The sequence below is a fragment of the Pelmatolapia mariae genome, linkage group LG3_W (assembly GCF_036321145.2).
Source record: "Pelmatolapia mariae isolate MD_Pm_ZW linkage group LG3_W, Pm_UMD_F_2, whole genome shotgun sequence".
NCBI classification, from domain to species: domain Eukaryota; kingdom Metazoa; phylum Chordata; class Actinopteri; order Cichliformes; family Cichlidae; genus Pelmatolapia; species Pelmatolapia mariae.
In genome coordinates this window covers 37,340,480-37,357,183 of record NC_086229.1, presented here as the reverse complement: position 1 = coordinate 37,357,183, position 16,704 = coordinate 37,340,480, and the positions used below count along the sequence as shown (strand labels likewise).

Sequence of the window (16,704 nt, the reverse complement as noted above, 5' to 3'; positions counted from 1 at the left end):
TGCATAATTTTAAGAAGTTTAAATTTCTTCAGTATTGAACAGCAGAAATTAGGCTTTCTTGTCGGACGTCATTTACATGAAAAAAGAAAAAGACAGCGCTGTAAACAACGGTAGACTGGTGGGTAATAAGCGAATGAATAATCCAGGAAACAGATTTGAGACGGGAAACTGTTCTTGAAGTACACACAGGGAGCTGTGTAGGAAGTGTAATTTTTATCGTGGGGAAGCAAAACAGCAAAAGTCAGAGGGAATTCATGACGACATTGATCAAATGTGAAGCGCAGTTTGCTGCTTCTTTTTGGCTCGGCGAATTTTGGTTGGAGAGACAAAACCTGCAGCTCAGAATCAGCGCAAAAAAACGTAAACACAGCGCGGACCCGACGCATCAGAATCGCTAAGCTCCGACAGCGTGTCCGTCTGCGGGCCGTCCGGTGAGAAAGCCGAGAAAGACAAAGCTGATTCTGATGCGTCGGGTCGCTCTGTGTTTACGTCTTTGTGTGGAATCCGTTAATGAATTGATATCGCCTTATTAAAGCTACTCACCTCCCTCTTCTACCTGCACTTTCCACTGGACCACGGCCAATCAGAGAGGTCCTGCCCCTGACTATCTCTGATTGGTTTAGTCCACGATAGGGGCATAATGTGTGTCTGCTGTTAACATGGAGAGTTGCAGAGATTTTTTTTTGTTACCCAAACAGGTGCGACCAAATGTTGGTAACAGTTGGTCGCACTGGTGCGACCAAATGTTTTTTTTTTTAGTCGCACTACGGAAAATTTGGTCGCATTTGAGACCATATTGGTCGCACTCTAGAGCCCTGCTCAATACTATAGACAGCTGCTGGGGTTTCTTTAACCTGAGTAGAGAGAAGTCCGCTGTTGAGTTTTGGACGAAATGCATTCTGGGATATTTAGCTGTCCCAAGTCTACACCGATGCATGCTCGATAAAATGGGCGGATCGAGAACACATCCGGGACTTTTTCGCGTTCTCGGCGTGATGCGTACTTCGAATTGGAACAGTACTTGGTCTCCGACTGATCACGTATCACGAGTACACGAGAACGCAAGTACGCACAAGTACGCATATTGATAAACGCCCAGTTTTTTGACCGAGTCTTGCCATGTAAATTCAAAGTTTCATTAAACATCTTTCTTTGCAAGAAAAGTGCCTGGACTTGCTCGCGTTTCAAATGCATGTTGCCGGACTGACTCCTAAAGGTGGTACAGAAGAGTGAAATAGAGACGGAGTGCCGCCACTACACACAGGAAGCAAATTAAAAGTGCAAACCAAGCAGTCCCCCTCCCCCTTTTTTTCTCCTTAATTGTGGAGTCAATATTCAAGAAATACAAATAATTACTCGTCTGATATCTGCCTGGACAATTACTGGAGACGGAGGAGGTGGAGAATAAAAACAAAATTTCAATAACATAATTCTCTAGATTTTCTAGGTTTACATTCACATCTTATAATGTTGATTATGTTAATATGGTGTTAAATACAAACACAAAAAACAAAGATTTCTATATTCAAAAAACATACCCAAAATCAGGTCAAATGAAATCCCTGTATTCAAATTATGAGCTTAGCTTGATTAATTATTTGAGTAAAGGCTTTTTTACATTAACAAAAAATAAATAAATAATAATAACAAGGTATATTGGAGGACTTGTTTCCATTTCAACCTAAAACATGAGGGACAGGGGACAAGGGATTCAACCCCCTCAGTGCACTTATGACAGTTGGTTTTTCACATTAAGATCCTGAGACAAGTGAAACAATTAAAAAATTCAGTATGTTTGTTATCAAACTGAATTTTTAACCTGAAGGACTACTCATTCTCCACTTTGGTTATTTAAATTAAGCTAACTAATGTGGCAATTTGGGGATGAGATTCAAATTGATCACACTCAGACCAGTAGAGCATTAAAGTTTCACTTTTTATTTTGATAAGTTTTTCTTTCCCCCTCCACTTGGAGTAGCGCTTGACGGGCAGAGGTAGCCAGACTCAAGCCTTTGAGCAATTTGCTTACATAATGAAGCCCCTGAGTGACAGATGGAAGCCATCAAATGCAAGTTACACATGTGGTTCACTCCCAGGGAGCCACCTATAAAAGTGAGCAAACAGAAGAAAAAGAAATGAGTGGAAGTAAGCATCACAGTGGCTTTCAAACAAAATCCAGTAAATACTAACCCTTTACCCTTTCAAAGGAGTCTCAAAAGTTATTGTGAGACATTCCCATTTGGCCCAAATTCCCTGTCAAAAGTACCTCCAATCCCACAGTCCATTTCTGACAACGCAAGAGATGAAACCAACCCGACCTCCAGTAAAACATTAAACTGTTCCACGCTTGTTCTGGCGTCTTGAGTAGGTTTTCAAAACTTCCTTACCTTTTGCACATCCCTGAAGACATTAATACAGAGGGCACATTGCGAAATCCTTAAATGTATAGAAACAATATCTTTGATTACCTAACTTACAAAATAAATACCATTTAATAGTGTATCTTTGAATACTCTTTGTGCTGCATCACAAAACTACACAAAGGTTTCCCCATCATTGCTAAAAAGTATTAACAATCATTTTTGTGATCTTGGAGGGAATCATGACAAATCACATAAAGTGATTGACATGACATTGGCCAATCAGATGAAAGGAAGAAAAATAGGGTCAAAATTCGCACTTGTAACTTGAGTGCAGAGTTTCACACTTTTTTTTTTTTTTTTTTTTAAATGCACACAAATTCTTTTTACACATACAAATCCTGATTTACAAGTACAAAATATTTATGACCACAATTTGAACCCATACATGGCCTCTGAGGGCTGTTGGCAAACCATGGACATGCACAGAAGCATGATCAGACAGAGTAGAGATCAAAACACCACCACAGGACTTTAACCGACATTATTTTAAATTCAAAACCTTCAGTGTACACTTTTATACTAGAACAAAGAGTGTATACCCCATGGTGGCTGTGGCTACAATGTAGCTGCCATCACCAGTGTGTGAATATTATGAAAGTATAATTGCTTACTTTTTTTTTTGTTTGTTTTTATTGTGACTGTCTAAAATAAGTGGGGCGGCTACGGCTAAAGCTATTGGCGCCATCTTGTTGTTGAGACACGTTTAGCCGGCGCAGTGTTAGCTGTTAGTGTGTTAACTCAGAGACTGGGTGTGAATGGGTGGATGACTGGATATGTAAAGCGCTTTGGGGTCCTTAGGGACTAGTAAAGTGCTATATAAATACAGGCCATTTACCATTTACTTACAGGGAAGCGCAACTGCTCTGTCTGGTGGTTGAACAGCTCTAGGGTGAGATTTCTCATTCTGTAAAAATAAAAGGCATGCTGACCATACTCATCATCATGTCATACAGCTTTAATGTACAGTAAAGGATACAAAAACCAAGGCAAAACGAGGGGAAAAAGAAAGATTAAAAATCTAGACTGGGATAAACTAAGGTTAACTATAAACAATGTGACCAAAAAAACCAAACAAAAACAAACCATGAGTATGAACCTGAACAGAAAACACATAGTAAACCTGAGACCTGGAGAAAGATGAAACAAGACAAACAGACGACTGGACAGTGGAAGACAGGACTTAAATACACAGAAGGCTAATGAGGGAAGTGGAAACGCCTGGGGAGACACAGCTGACACATATCAACATGATGCCACAGGGGAAGTTAAACAAAACACATTGAACGTAGAAACAAGACTTTCAAATTAAAAAAACGGAATATATCACCTACTGTCATTATTGGACTAATGAGTCTCTGTTGGAATTTTTTTAAATTTAAAAAAATTAAAAAAATTTTTTTTTTTTTTTTATTTATATCACCCAACTGCACCTTGTCCATAACCTTTTGTCCAAGTGACTCCAGCATGTTTTCAAACAACACTATATAACTCCCCAAAGCTGCACTGGTCAAAGAAAATGATCCTGCATCCTGACTTTGTCACGCCAAAAATATAGCACGAGTCAGTCCCTAAGCCTGATAGCTGGCTTTTCTCTTTGATCAGGTCTTTGATCACCTCCTATTTCACATCATAAGGGATGTTACTTACAGAAACATCAGCTCTTTTTCTGGCATGGCGACCACGTTTCTTTTTGAGCCTCTTCTTCCTGCCAGGCCCCAAATGCACGTCAATCAAGCTAGAAAAACATGTACAGAACTTAAAGCACACTGGGGCTGCTAGTTTACCGTTAATAGCATTATTTTTTTAATTAAAAACTTATCACTAAAAACAACTTTATCGTAGTTTAAGAAAACAAATTAAGCCAACGAACTAACAAGCCTCAATATGAATGGACTTACCCCTGCTGCAATGGCTCCTCTTTTAATGGCTGCTCCTTAAAGGGCTGCTGCTGCGGCTGCTGCTGCTGGGGCGGCGGCGGCGACAGCTCGTACTGCACCGGCTCCTGTTTCAGGGCTACTTCCTTGACAGACATTTTGTAGGTACCATCATTCGGAGGCTGAATTTGAGGGCTGGGCTGGCCCTTGTTCTTCTTCATCTATTATTTTATGGCGGTTGAAACAACTTCAGTTGCATTACTGCCACCTTCTGGACTGGAGTGTGGATCGGAACAGCTTTACCTATACTCTCATATAAATACCTGTTGCTCTAAAACAGGGGTGCCCAATCCCAGTCCTCGAGAGCTACCGTCCTGCAGCTTTTAGACGCATCCTTGTTCCGACACACCTGAATCAAATGAATGGCTTGTTATCAGGCCTTTGCCAAACTTGATGGCATGCTAAAGAGGTAATCAAACCATTTGATTCAGCTGTGTTGGAGTAGGGATACATCTAAAAGCTGCAGGATAGTAGCTCTCGAGGACTGGGATTGAGCACCCCTGCTCTAAAACCTATGGAACTCCAAAGTGTTCAAAATTAAATAAATAAATAGGACATGATGAAATAAATAACTATGTGAATAAATAAGACAAAGATATGTAATGTGAGAATGATATTGTGAAATAATGGAACACATTTTGAAAAAAAGCTCATTATTGTGAAATATATTGCATTCTGCTATATAAATTTACTTATTATTGTGAAATATTATTTCATGGTCTTTATTTTTCACAATAACAGAGATTATTCCTGAGGCATTTTATTTATTTCCAGCTGTTTTTAATCCAAAATGTCCTTTTTTCAAAGTCAGTCTTTATTTCAAAATCCCATTTTTCCTAATGGCCTATTTATTTCATAATGCGACTTTTCAGCAGAATGACTTTGTCTGTCAATCAGTGTGAGTGGGCTTGACCTTTGCGCCCATTGGCTGATCGTTTACTATCGACTAGTTTTCCTGGATACCTGCTCCGCGGATGGCTGCTACAGTTAGCAAAAACGTGCTAGGTCAAAAGTCACGGAGGATGGCGGACTGGTGTGAACTTCGATCAATTCTGCTCATTTTAGCAGATCAGATAGAGAGGGATCATTTACCTGTAGATACTGTTTTGAGTCGTTTAGATGATGTTTCTGAAATGCTTGGGATGATAACTGCTCTTCAAGATGTTAGCATTGATGACAACATTGTCGAAAGTTTAAGATCAATTCAGCACCGTGTTCATTTGGAATACGCCGAGGAAGAACTGTCTTCAAATGTTGGTCGTCCACGTCTTGAAATCCCGGTGCAGCACTCAGGACTTTAGTGCTGTCCGGGATAACCATCGGGGTAGTTGCCGATATGTTTTCTGTGTCTCCGAGCACAATTAGGAGGAGAATAATGGAGGAAGGTCTGAGGTAAGTGTACGCTGTAATGTAACACCTGTGTGATTCTGTACACAGCATTATTTAGATGTTGACCTTAATTATGACGTTTGACATTGAAATATTATGAAAGTATTATTGCTTACTTTTTTTATTGTGACTGTCTAAAATAAGTGGGGCAGCTACGGCTAAAGCTATCGGCGCCATCTCGTTGTTGAGACACGTTTAGCCGGCACCGCGGTCAAGTGAGCCCTCACTTGCGAAGTCACAGTCAAGCTATCCGCCCCGCCAGCCGCACCTAAAATGTGGTTGCACTACTCTTACGCATATTACGGTATGGATGCCGACTGGCTTAGAAACGCAGTCTTTTGTGTCCTGACACTATTTTACATCACAATCCACTCCGTTTTGGTTCATCTCCACTTTTCCCCTTGTGATCCACAGCCAAGATTACTGTACGAATCAGAGAAAATTAACAATAAAATTTGCCCAATATACAGTACTGTACTTTTAATACTCACTGGATTCTGACTCTAGGCAACCCCCACTCTTCACCCTGTGATTCACAGACAAATTTACTGTACGGTTTTTGAGAAAATTAATAGTGAAATTTTTCCATTTTGCTTTACTGTACTCTATATATTCCCAACTTTGACCTCAGATTACAGGAAAACTGTACGAGGTGCCGCAGATATCTCACTGCATTCTGACTCTGGGTGACCCCCACTCTTCACCCTGTGATCCACAGCCAAATTTACTGTACGGTTTTTGAGAAAATTGATATTAAACTTTGCTCAATTTACTCTACTGTACTCTACATATTCCCAACTTTGACCTCAGATTACAGGAAAACTGTACGAGGTGCCGCAGATATCTCACTGCATTCTGACTCTGGGTGACCCCCACTTTTCACCCTGTGATCCACAGCCAAATTTACTGTACGGTTTTTGAGATTGCTGTGTTAACAGAGTATGACAGAGGCTAAGAAAATATACTGCCTACAATAATATCAAATTTAAACAACAAATTAAAAAAATTCCACATTTGCTGTCATTGCCATGTGTTCAGTAGAGCATTAATTAGTCATAAAAAATACATATCTTTGAAATATCATCAGTAAAAGAAATACTCTCACTATGTAAGACATGTTAGCAAATTCAGTTAATAAATATTGTATCAAATCTATACAGATGTTTAAAGGCATAATGCAAAGCATGTTTGTTTCTTATGGCTTACAAATGTGTTTGCCTTTAACGTAATTTACATTTCATTTATACAGTTTCACAGACGAAACAATAAAATACGTTTCCTGAGCTGTTCTTCATGGCCAAGATTTTGAATCCTTTTGAGGGTGATGCATTATCCATGAAGGTGGGCAATTTGTTCATTGACCTCGGACCCTCGCCGACTCTGACGCCTCTTAATTCTGCTTCCAGCCTTGATGATTAATTTGTTCTTCCTTTTGGCCTCCCTGTCACTGATGCTGTCACCAGTTGTCCACCAGTCTAATCTGCAATTCCGGTGAACCCAGAATTACCTGTATATTTGTAATGTTTCCAAAAATATACACTATATGTTGATGGGCATTGTCCCACTTTTATTCCTTTACAAGTAATAATCTCTATGGTTTTAATGACAATTCAAATACAGATTGTGGAGGACTTTTTATTCAACACTAAAAATAGTTCCTCATCAGCAGACTGTAGTACAATTTCAGCCCACCGTTAATAAACCCATCCAATGCAGCGTTATCAGAGAAATTATGCAAATGATATGTTTTTATGTACTGGTAATCTGTTTATCATTTATCATGATTCCTGCTCTGATGATTACTTTCTTACCCTTCTGTAATTTTAATGGATAAAGGATGTTGAACATTAAGCTCCAAACAGGATGAATGAGGAAGACCACAGAGGAGAATCATGGATGTAGTGAAAGAATACATGCAGATGGTTTTTTTCATGGTGCAACTCAGGACTTGCACCAGAAAATAAAAAACCCAGTAATTCTAGGGGGTGTTGGGTTTAGGGAAGTTACGCAAATTTGCGCAGGTTAGTAAACCTAGTGTTAAGATAGCATCAGAAGTTGCTCCTCGACCATGAAAAAGGGTGAAGAGTGGAGACAGCCTATAGTCAGAATCCAGTGAAATATCTGTGGCACCTCTTACAGTTTTCCTGTAATCTGAGGTCAAACATTAAGATATTAAAAGTACAGTACTGTATATTGGGTAAATTTTATTGTTAATTTTCTCTGAATCGCACAGTAATCTTGGCTGTGGATCATGGGGTGAAAAGTGGAGATGAACCAAAACTGGGAGTGGATATTAAGGTTAAATAGTGTCAGGACACAAAAGACTGTGTTTCTAAGCCGGTCTTCATTCGTACCGTAATATGCGTAAGAGTTGTGCAACCACATTTTAGGTGCGGCTGGCGGGGCGGCTAGCTTGACTGTGACTTCGTAAGTGAGGGCTCACTTGACCGCGGTTTAGCCGGCGCAGTGTTAGCTGTTAGTGTGTTAACTCAGAGACTGGGGGCAGTGGAGCCTGTAGGAACCTTTTACACAGAGAGGAGACCCACCAGCTTTCCACAGTCTACTTACTTATCACATCTTGGTAGACAGCAGGGTCATTAGTGCTTTAAATAGTAGATAGTTGAATGTTTCATTGCTGTTTGCAGCTAATTGTTCTCTGATAACACATAACAAAGTTGATGTTAAATAGCGAGTAGGAATGCCTGAAAAACCATAAATGAACAATTTCCCTCACTGTGTCTTATAGCATTGAGCGCCTGTGGAGGGATGTATATGAAAACGTCCTTGACCTTTTCTACACAATCTTCACCCAGCTAGAGATTCAAGGACTGTTCAACCCTGGTGAAGAAATTGACTTGTTTGCACTGCACAGATGCTTTTTGCATCACATTCAACATCATCTTCAGTCATTCCAGGAAGCATGGAATCAGCACGGACTCAGAACAGCAAACAACCATTCACCCCTGCACCAGAAAGGAGGGACAAGATTTGTCACAGGTACATGACTATTTGATCCCTATTTGTTCTTGTATGTAAAACTCTGTTATCTGTAGTTGAGATGAGTTTATTTCTACTGTGCAAGTTGGTGTACCAAATATTTCTCCTGTAAGTGAAAATGTCTCCCAAGTCATTCTCTCCTTTTATTCCATCTGTCAGGTATAGATGGCAATACTTTAAACAAAGTTAAATTTGTTATACCTGAAGAGAACCAAACTCGCATAGGCACTGACAGACTCAATATGTCCACCTAGGAACAGCTGCAGGAAACACCACTTCAGTTTAGATGTAAGGCATGTGCATGCTCTTTCAGGTTGATGAGGATTATGGTGTGGACTGGACAGGACCACATAATCACTGCCCATCAAATGAGATCACCATTCCTGAGAATCAGCTCCCACGTGCACTGAGTGAACGAGAGCTTGCTGTGCTACCAAACAAGTTAAGTTTCTACATCTATGGCTTTGTAGCTAATACTGACTCAAAACAGCATAACCAATTTCATTTTGAAACAGAACAGTGAGTGGCTATAAAACAGGATTTGTTTTACACAGCTGTCACTTTAATAATAATAACAATAAGTAACAATAAAATAAAAGTGATTTGATATTCATGTCCTGGATGTACAATACATGTCAACTCTGAGCAGATTTAATACAATGCACACGGTACAGTAGTATAACATCTTAATGCAAATAATTTTTCCAGTAGCGAGAATAAACTAAACATACTGTGTAATTGATAATGTACAGTGAACAACTGATTTTGTTTTCTGAACTCTTTGTAATATAAACTGACAAAAAGCCATAAATGCTCACCTTTACTGTGTATTTTTCACTGTCAAGTGTATTAAAGGAACTAGAAATCACTAGATTGTCAGTTTCTTTGAACAGTGAGTACAGTAATGTGATGCCAGAAAGAAAAAATGGTCTAATCTTACCATGTTTATTTATTTTATTTTTAGAAAGAGGGGCAATACATATTAATGAATATTTTAATAAATGTAAATATGCCATATTATAGCCTTGGGCTAATTTCCATCTGCAGACCCTCTGGCAGGTTGGTGTTAAACACAAGTTAGTAAAAACATACAGAGACACTATTTACAGGTCATGTAACAGAGACAAAAACAGTCATCACATTATACTAGAACAAACAAATGACAAGAAGAGTGGACACAGAGGACAGTATAGATAACAATAACGGAAACACATCAATTATACTGCACAAACCCCAGTATTGCATATGCCCTGACTGTCGTGATATTGCGTTCACACAACACTCTTTAATGACGAGTTATACTGCAGGCTCTGAACGTGTGGACAAATGTCATCCATAAGGGCAACTGTGCTGCAGCTTTGATACTCCAGTCCTTGAGTGCCCTGAGTGTCCTGAAACTTTTATAAATGTGTCCCTGCTGCAACACACCTGAATAAAATGAGGCCATTAGCAAGACTGACTGCCTGCTGAGGTGGTAATTCAGCCATTTGATTCATGTTACAGCTGCTCGTGGGTGAATGAACATGGTGCAATAAAAGTACTTGTAGAAGTACATTTTTCCTAACACTTACATTTATTTAAATGTACTTGTGTAGAGTTAGGGCTTGCCACCTTAGCATGTAGTCAAGTCTTGTTATAGAGTCTAGTTCTATTTTTGGACAAGAAGATGTCAATAAAATGTGGGGAGAGCTGCTCCAAGCCTCAAAACAAGTGTCCCTCAAGGTTCTTGCTGTTAATTTTACTGAACTTGTCTGAAAAAGTAAAAAAGAAGGAGAGTGAGAGAAACAAGCAAACTATTTAGTCATTGTTTAATGTTAATGAGACTAGCAATTAGAAAACTTGATGACAAATGTTAAAAACTCCCAGTTGTTTTAATCTTTGGGCTGAAGGAGGGACAATACTCGGTGTATACATGCTCAATCAACAATATTTTATTTTTATACAATTCATCACTTATGAGCATAAGAACCATCATGATGGGGAGAGATGCCTGAAGAGGGTCACAGCATGTCTCCAAATGGTGACGGGTTACTCAGCCTTTTATAGCTCCTAGTGGCCCCCACCTAGTCGTGAAAAGCCTAAACATTCACATGTTTTCTCTCTTACGGCGCCTAAGTTATGACCTCGGCTCCCTGTCTTCATGTTCTAAAGACGGTGGGGGTATGAAATGCAGTCTGTCTCTCCTAAGATAGTCACAAGGTCTCCTGCACCCAACATTCTCTTCATGATTCAGCAGTATAATATGTCAAGAAACAGTGTAACACATTCAACAGTGTCAAATAATACAGGTCAATCCAATAGATCTAATGATTTTCACACTCTTTTAAAGTCAGAAGTATAATGCAAACTAAAACTACATACTGATCACACACTCTATATTAAGGGGTATAATATGATCTACAGCAGTATCATAATTCAACTACTTTGATTACAGATATAAGGTAACATATAATAACAGAATAATCTCACAATTCCCTCTCTTGATCTCTTAAAAAAGAGATCACTTATAACATACACTCCAGCGTTACAAGGGCCAGTTCATCTTGGTCCTGAGGCCCTCTGTCCCCCTTTAACGGGTCGACCATATGTAGGATGACCTCTGTGTTTGCGCAGTTCAAATGCAAGAGAAATAATGAACACAACAACAACAAGTACAGATGACACTCCCATTACTCCCCAATTCTCCCACAGCTTTATTTTGGTGCTCCAGTTTTCCATTTTGGTGCCACCTTATACCTTTCAAATGTACTTAGACTAGAACCTCTGTCCAAGGAGTTTTTAACCTTTATTTTATTGCTGCAGCTACCAGTACCTTCCAGTTGGGTGATTCTCAGCTTCTTTCTTCAACCTCCAGGGTAGACTACCCTTTGGTCGTTGCACAGATCAGGGGATTATTCTGCCCCGATTTCAAACAAAGATCTGTGTATTTTGGGGTCACAGCCGTGTCCCCCTTTTTACCAAGAGCCTCTCGAACCTCGTTGGTCTGGTGTTCCTAGATTTTCGCCAACCCCTTCATGGTTATTGCTGTGTTTATGGGATCCATCTTCTCGAGGAGCCCAAACGCCATGACACTTGACCCCAGTTGCTGTCTCGGCAGTCCCTAAGTCTGTCTCTGCTGTGAAGGGTCCTCATATCTCCGTGTCCTCATCTGGTGTCTGTTCCTCTCTCTATAAGAGACAGAAAACCAAAACACCTCTCTCCCTAGCCTTGATAATCTAATGTTGTTATCCATTGTTCTTCCGGTGATGCAGAAACAAATTAACCTTTTATTCTAACTTTATAAGCTTAAGTTTTACCATACCTAAATTATTAACCACACAAATAAAGTCATAAAAAAATTTTATATAACCATTGTTTGATGTTAAGACTCAACTTCCACTTTTTTGACACATTCCCATGTGTCAATTCACCGAAGCTAGAAAATTAAAAAAGATTAGTGACATCATATCTCAGAAAGCAACATAAATTCTCCTCTCCCGTATTGTTGCTCCAGCCTTGTCTCCTGTGTTGGGGAATGAAATCAGTTTAATTATCACATTATGATGTTAATTCGAGTGCTTAAACATCAGGTAGACCACACCCACAGTAATTCAATACAACTGTAATTGTGGGCAATTATCAGTCCATTAACATTCAATCACAAAATGATTATTATATGCATGCTTTAGTCAACCACTCACCCTGAGGATCTTCAATCCCACAAAATTCCATTCTCCTCATGTAATAAAGTCTGTCATCCTTCCATGCACTGGTAACTGGTCCATCCAGAGCTGTAACATTTTGAAATATACATAGAACAAGCCAAACCACACCTTGGTCACACCAACCTTCTTTCACCCTGAGGATGTCCAACTCCATCCTAGTGGTTTGCCAAATTATGATTCTTCAGAACTCCTTTCTGTCTCTAAGTTTTGGAAAATTTTATGCTTGTTGTCAAACTTTTAATTAACCTCCTTTGGTGGTAAACAACTGTTGGTGTGGTCAAGTGGGAGCTATAGGAAACAAGAGCTCAGGACAGAACAGTTATCAGTCATGTGCTTTCTACAAAATTTGCATATATTTGATTTCATATTGATTCTCTGAGTTTAATGGTACATTTTAATTTGAATTTAATTTTGAATGTGGCAAAACATTCATAAATATTGTTAAAATTTTGTTACTATTCCTCTATAAACCTTAATTAACTTTTTACAGTGGGCTGCCATGGTTAATAGCAACATATTCCAGTCATAAGTGATATCAAAAGACTTCTCCACTGTAGCATTTGGCATTCCCAATAATATAACATGATAGCTTAATCAAAACACAGCTAATAAAGCACAGTTTTTCTTAATGCAAACATCAGTAACTCCAAATTAGCAACCAAAGGATTAAACCTGCAGTTCCACACTCTCATGTGAAGCTACCGTCTCCTCCTCCAGTCTCTCTTATCCTCCTGCTCCTGCAAAAACAAAACAAAACAAAGCGAAGCATCCACCCTCTCTTGCCGGCTTGGTGAATTGTTTGTCAGCATTTACTAATCCTAAAGTCCGTGCAGTCTTTGTCTCAGTATCAAGTCAGTCCATCACAGTCCAGTCACATGCATTCATTCACACACATTCATACCAGATATTGCTGATAATGGAGTCTCACGCGTGACCTATTCGAGCATCCATCACCAGCAAGATGACGTCATCATTTTAAAGGAAAACAATTCCTTGTTTTTTGGACTGGATTGACTCGCTGCAATCCTTTTAGACTCAGGACTTCTCATATTATCAATGTCCCATATAAGTGAATTTCTCCCAAGCCAATTATAATCATGGAGAAACACACTTTGCAACTGTTTACAGTAATAATATTTTATAGCGCTTTAAATTTCAATCTCTCAGGCCTGGTTTAAAGAGCTGATTGTTAAATCATGAACTCGCAAAATGTCCAAATATCACCACCGGTGGATCGCACCTCTCAGATGTTCTTATCTCAGTGCACTGTAACGAAAACGAAGACAGACATAACCAACAAAATACTAATAAAATAACACATACTAGGGCCCGTTGCAGACATGTCCAGGCATAAAACTATCCCTCTCTCGCTTAGAGAAAGAACACAAGCCAAAGCTCACTGATATAATTAAGCTAGCGCTAAGCAAAATCCAAAAATCAACCAGAAATTCACAGGAAAGTTTTACTTCCTGCCGGGACAATATTGTGTAGGAATGAGAACCTCAGGTACCGTAGCACCTTTTGTTCCTTCTTGAATTAAATTTCAATCACAGAAAATCTGGTACTCCGACCTAAAACTTACACTATTAGTTCATCATTTTCACTCTGTGCCACTGTTCCTCACCAGGCTGTGTGAAGCACAGCAAAGAATTCAGTCAAGGCCTTGAGCCATAAACAGACATCACGCACAGACATTGTTTTCATAACCAAACCGTTTTAGACCTTCTTCCTTAACTCTACATAAATGCTCTTTGGGTGACATAAAACACATTCTAAGTAATCAATGGCTCCTCATAAAAATTATATATTGGGATGTTTGTGTGCAGCATTTTGCATATCAGCATAAGCATTTGTTAGCAAAGCATTCTTCATTGCATCAGCGTGTGTGTGTGCATCACTCTTTGTTGCACAAGCGTGTGGATGTGTATGTGTGTGGATCACTTCTCAGTGAATTGAATCAGCATTTCGATGTGTGTGTGTGTCATTTCTCACTTAATCAACAAGTGTAGATGTGTGTGTTTGTGTGTGTGTTCATCACTTTCCTGTTCTGGTGTCTTGGGTAAACCACAGCCTGAACCGTGCCCTGGGGTCCTGCCCTCCTCCTTTTCAGTCTGTTTGCGACCATTGCTGCTGCTGCTGCTCAAAGTTCTGTCCATCCTGGTTCTGACCCTAATTGGGGCAGTCCTTCTCCAATGTCCATGCTCACCGTAGGTGAAACCTGCATCTTCTTCTTCTGTGTTTTTTGTCCATTCTGAGGTGCCTTCTGACCTCAGTTGGTCCTTCTGTCTCAGTCACGCCCTTTTTTGCTGCCGTGTTGGTCCATCACTGTCCTGCACAGTGTTAATGCAGAGTTATCAAGGTCAGCATTCTTTTGTTCGGCCTTACTTTTCATTCAGGCTTGGCGGGCGTCTCGTCACAGCTCTGTCAGCTGAAGCTGTCGGAGAATTTTCCCCCGTGTAGTGAAACGGGCCTTAGGTTTAGTGCTCTCCGTCTCTGCTGCCTGAGATCCTGCAGCACTGTTGACATTTTTCAGGTTGTTGTTGTGGATCCAGCTGTTGCAGCGTTTGGTCAGGGTCACGTAGAGGAGAGAGCAGGAGTCCAGGTCAGCCTCGGCTTTCAGGGCCGACAAAGCAGCCTGTAATTAAACATAAAGAGAAAAAACAAAACAAAACAAAAACAAACAGAAGTGTACGAACAGGAAAATGATGTTGTGTTGGCTGTGTTACAAAGAGGGGGGAGAAACACCGGGCCAGGCCCTGTGTCAGCCTTCTCTCCCCCTTTTTTTTTTCTTTTTTTTTTCTCTTTCTTACGATATAATCAACTCATAACCCACCAAGTTGACAGGACAACATGCACATTTTCAAATTTTTAAATTCACAAAAGAGAATTTTCTTTCCGTCAGTAATCACTTGTGTTGTTCAATCAGCAGAAAACATCTCACAGTTTGACTCTTAACCACTAAATTTGTTGTTTAATCACTGGTCGGTCATACCAGTCTCTTTATTTTCTTTTTCTTTGAAGTTAAATTGTTGTCCTGCAACCCAGAGGGTTTATTTGTTAGTAAAAGATAAACTTGATCATTTAACAACAGGTGTATGTTAATTTTTGCTGCTTTATCCTTGCCGGAAAATCTTCACGTGTTTATAAGTGTAAGCTGTTTCTTCATTGCATGTGTGTGCATTTGTAGGCGGGTTAATTTTAACTTTTTCTCAAACTAGGCGTTACCTTAAAAGGAGCCTTTCTCTCATATTTTTCTGCTTGTGTGTGTTTTTGTTTCACCTTTTGTTGTGATGCTCCGGACGCTTTCCCAACCTCCACAAGTCTGTTGGCCCCAAATTTTATGTGTTAAAACTTCTCTTACTTTCTCCTCTAATTCTCTCCTCGCTGCTGTCTGTTTCACTGCTGCTGATTCGTGCTGGGTGTGGTTCCCATTACTATAATTTTGCGTCGGCCGCTGTGCTTGTGGGGGCAGTTGGTCCAGGTCCGTAGCTTCCTGTATTAACACACTAAGAAATTTATTTAATATCATTTTCATCACTGTTAAACAAATAAGCAGGCAACACGCCCACCTTGACAGCGTAAACTGCACGCCAGTCTCCCAACACATTCCTTTCTCTACTCCTCAATAATTCTCCACTACACACCTCTTACTATCTCTCACTCCTTTTTTTTTTTTTTTTTAATTTTAATTTTTATTACACCACAGAGTAATACACCCAATTATGCCCGTCTATCTCTATGTGGCTCCAAATTCCCTCTTTGTTCTTAATTTCACGTTATCAGGGGACAGGCACACAACAATTTTAACCACTGAAACGTCACTGAAACGAGGACTCTAACCTCTTATTTTAAGAAATGAGGACTCTAACCTCGGTTTTCTTTTTTGACTACTATAGAACTCAACCTTAGATGTCAAAGCATTTTCATGTTCTATTCCACAATAAATGTGAACCCGTGATTACACGGCCGTTCCAGTGTTATTCTGTAGCTATGCGGGAGTCCTCAGTTCCCAAGTCGCCACCTCGGCACCCAGACAACGCTGGACCGGCCTGTGCGTCCACAGACAGGAGGGTCGCCACACCATGAACAAAATTAATTTCCACAGGTACACTAGGCGTCAACCTTAGATCTTAAAGCATTTTCTTCGCGCTAATGTCCTCCTAATCACACATCAACCGTCACTGTCACTGTGTTCACGCTGCACACACAGAAACACACCCAGAGCGCGCCTCACACACAGAGCAGCACCCAGAGCGC

General features: G+C 39.9%; 1 protein-coding gene and 1 long non-coding RNA gene across 2 annotated transcripts in view; one reads left to right on the top strand and one right to left on the bottom strand.

The window, feature by feature from the left end:
• The window catches only part of LOC134622444 (murinoglobulin-1-like), a 33,051-nt gene extending 32,262 nt beyond the window's left edge, over positions 1-789 (top strand). Inside the window, exon 34 of the mRNA XM_065470160.1 lies at positions 760-789. Within this exon, the coding sequence (XP_065326232.1) occupies positions 760-789 (30 nt within the window). The remainder of the gene's footprint in view (positions 1-759) is intronic.
• A 1,280-nt stretch (positions 790-2,069) lies between these two features.
• LOC134624450 (uncharacterized) lies at positions 2,070-4,159 on the bottom strand. Its single transcript, XR_010093559.1, has 3 exons — positions 4,071-4,159; positions 3,270-3,327; positions 2,070-2,104 (listed from the first exon to the last, which is right to left on the bottom strand). It is a non-coding gene; the product is annotated as an uncharacterized LOC134624450 (long non-coding RNA).
• Between the last annotated feature and the right edge of the window lie 12,545 nt (positions 4,160-16,704).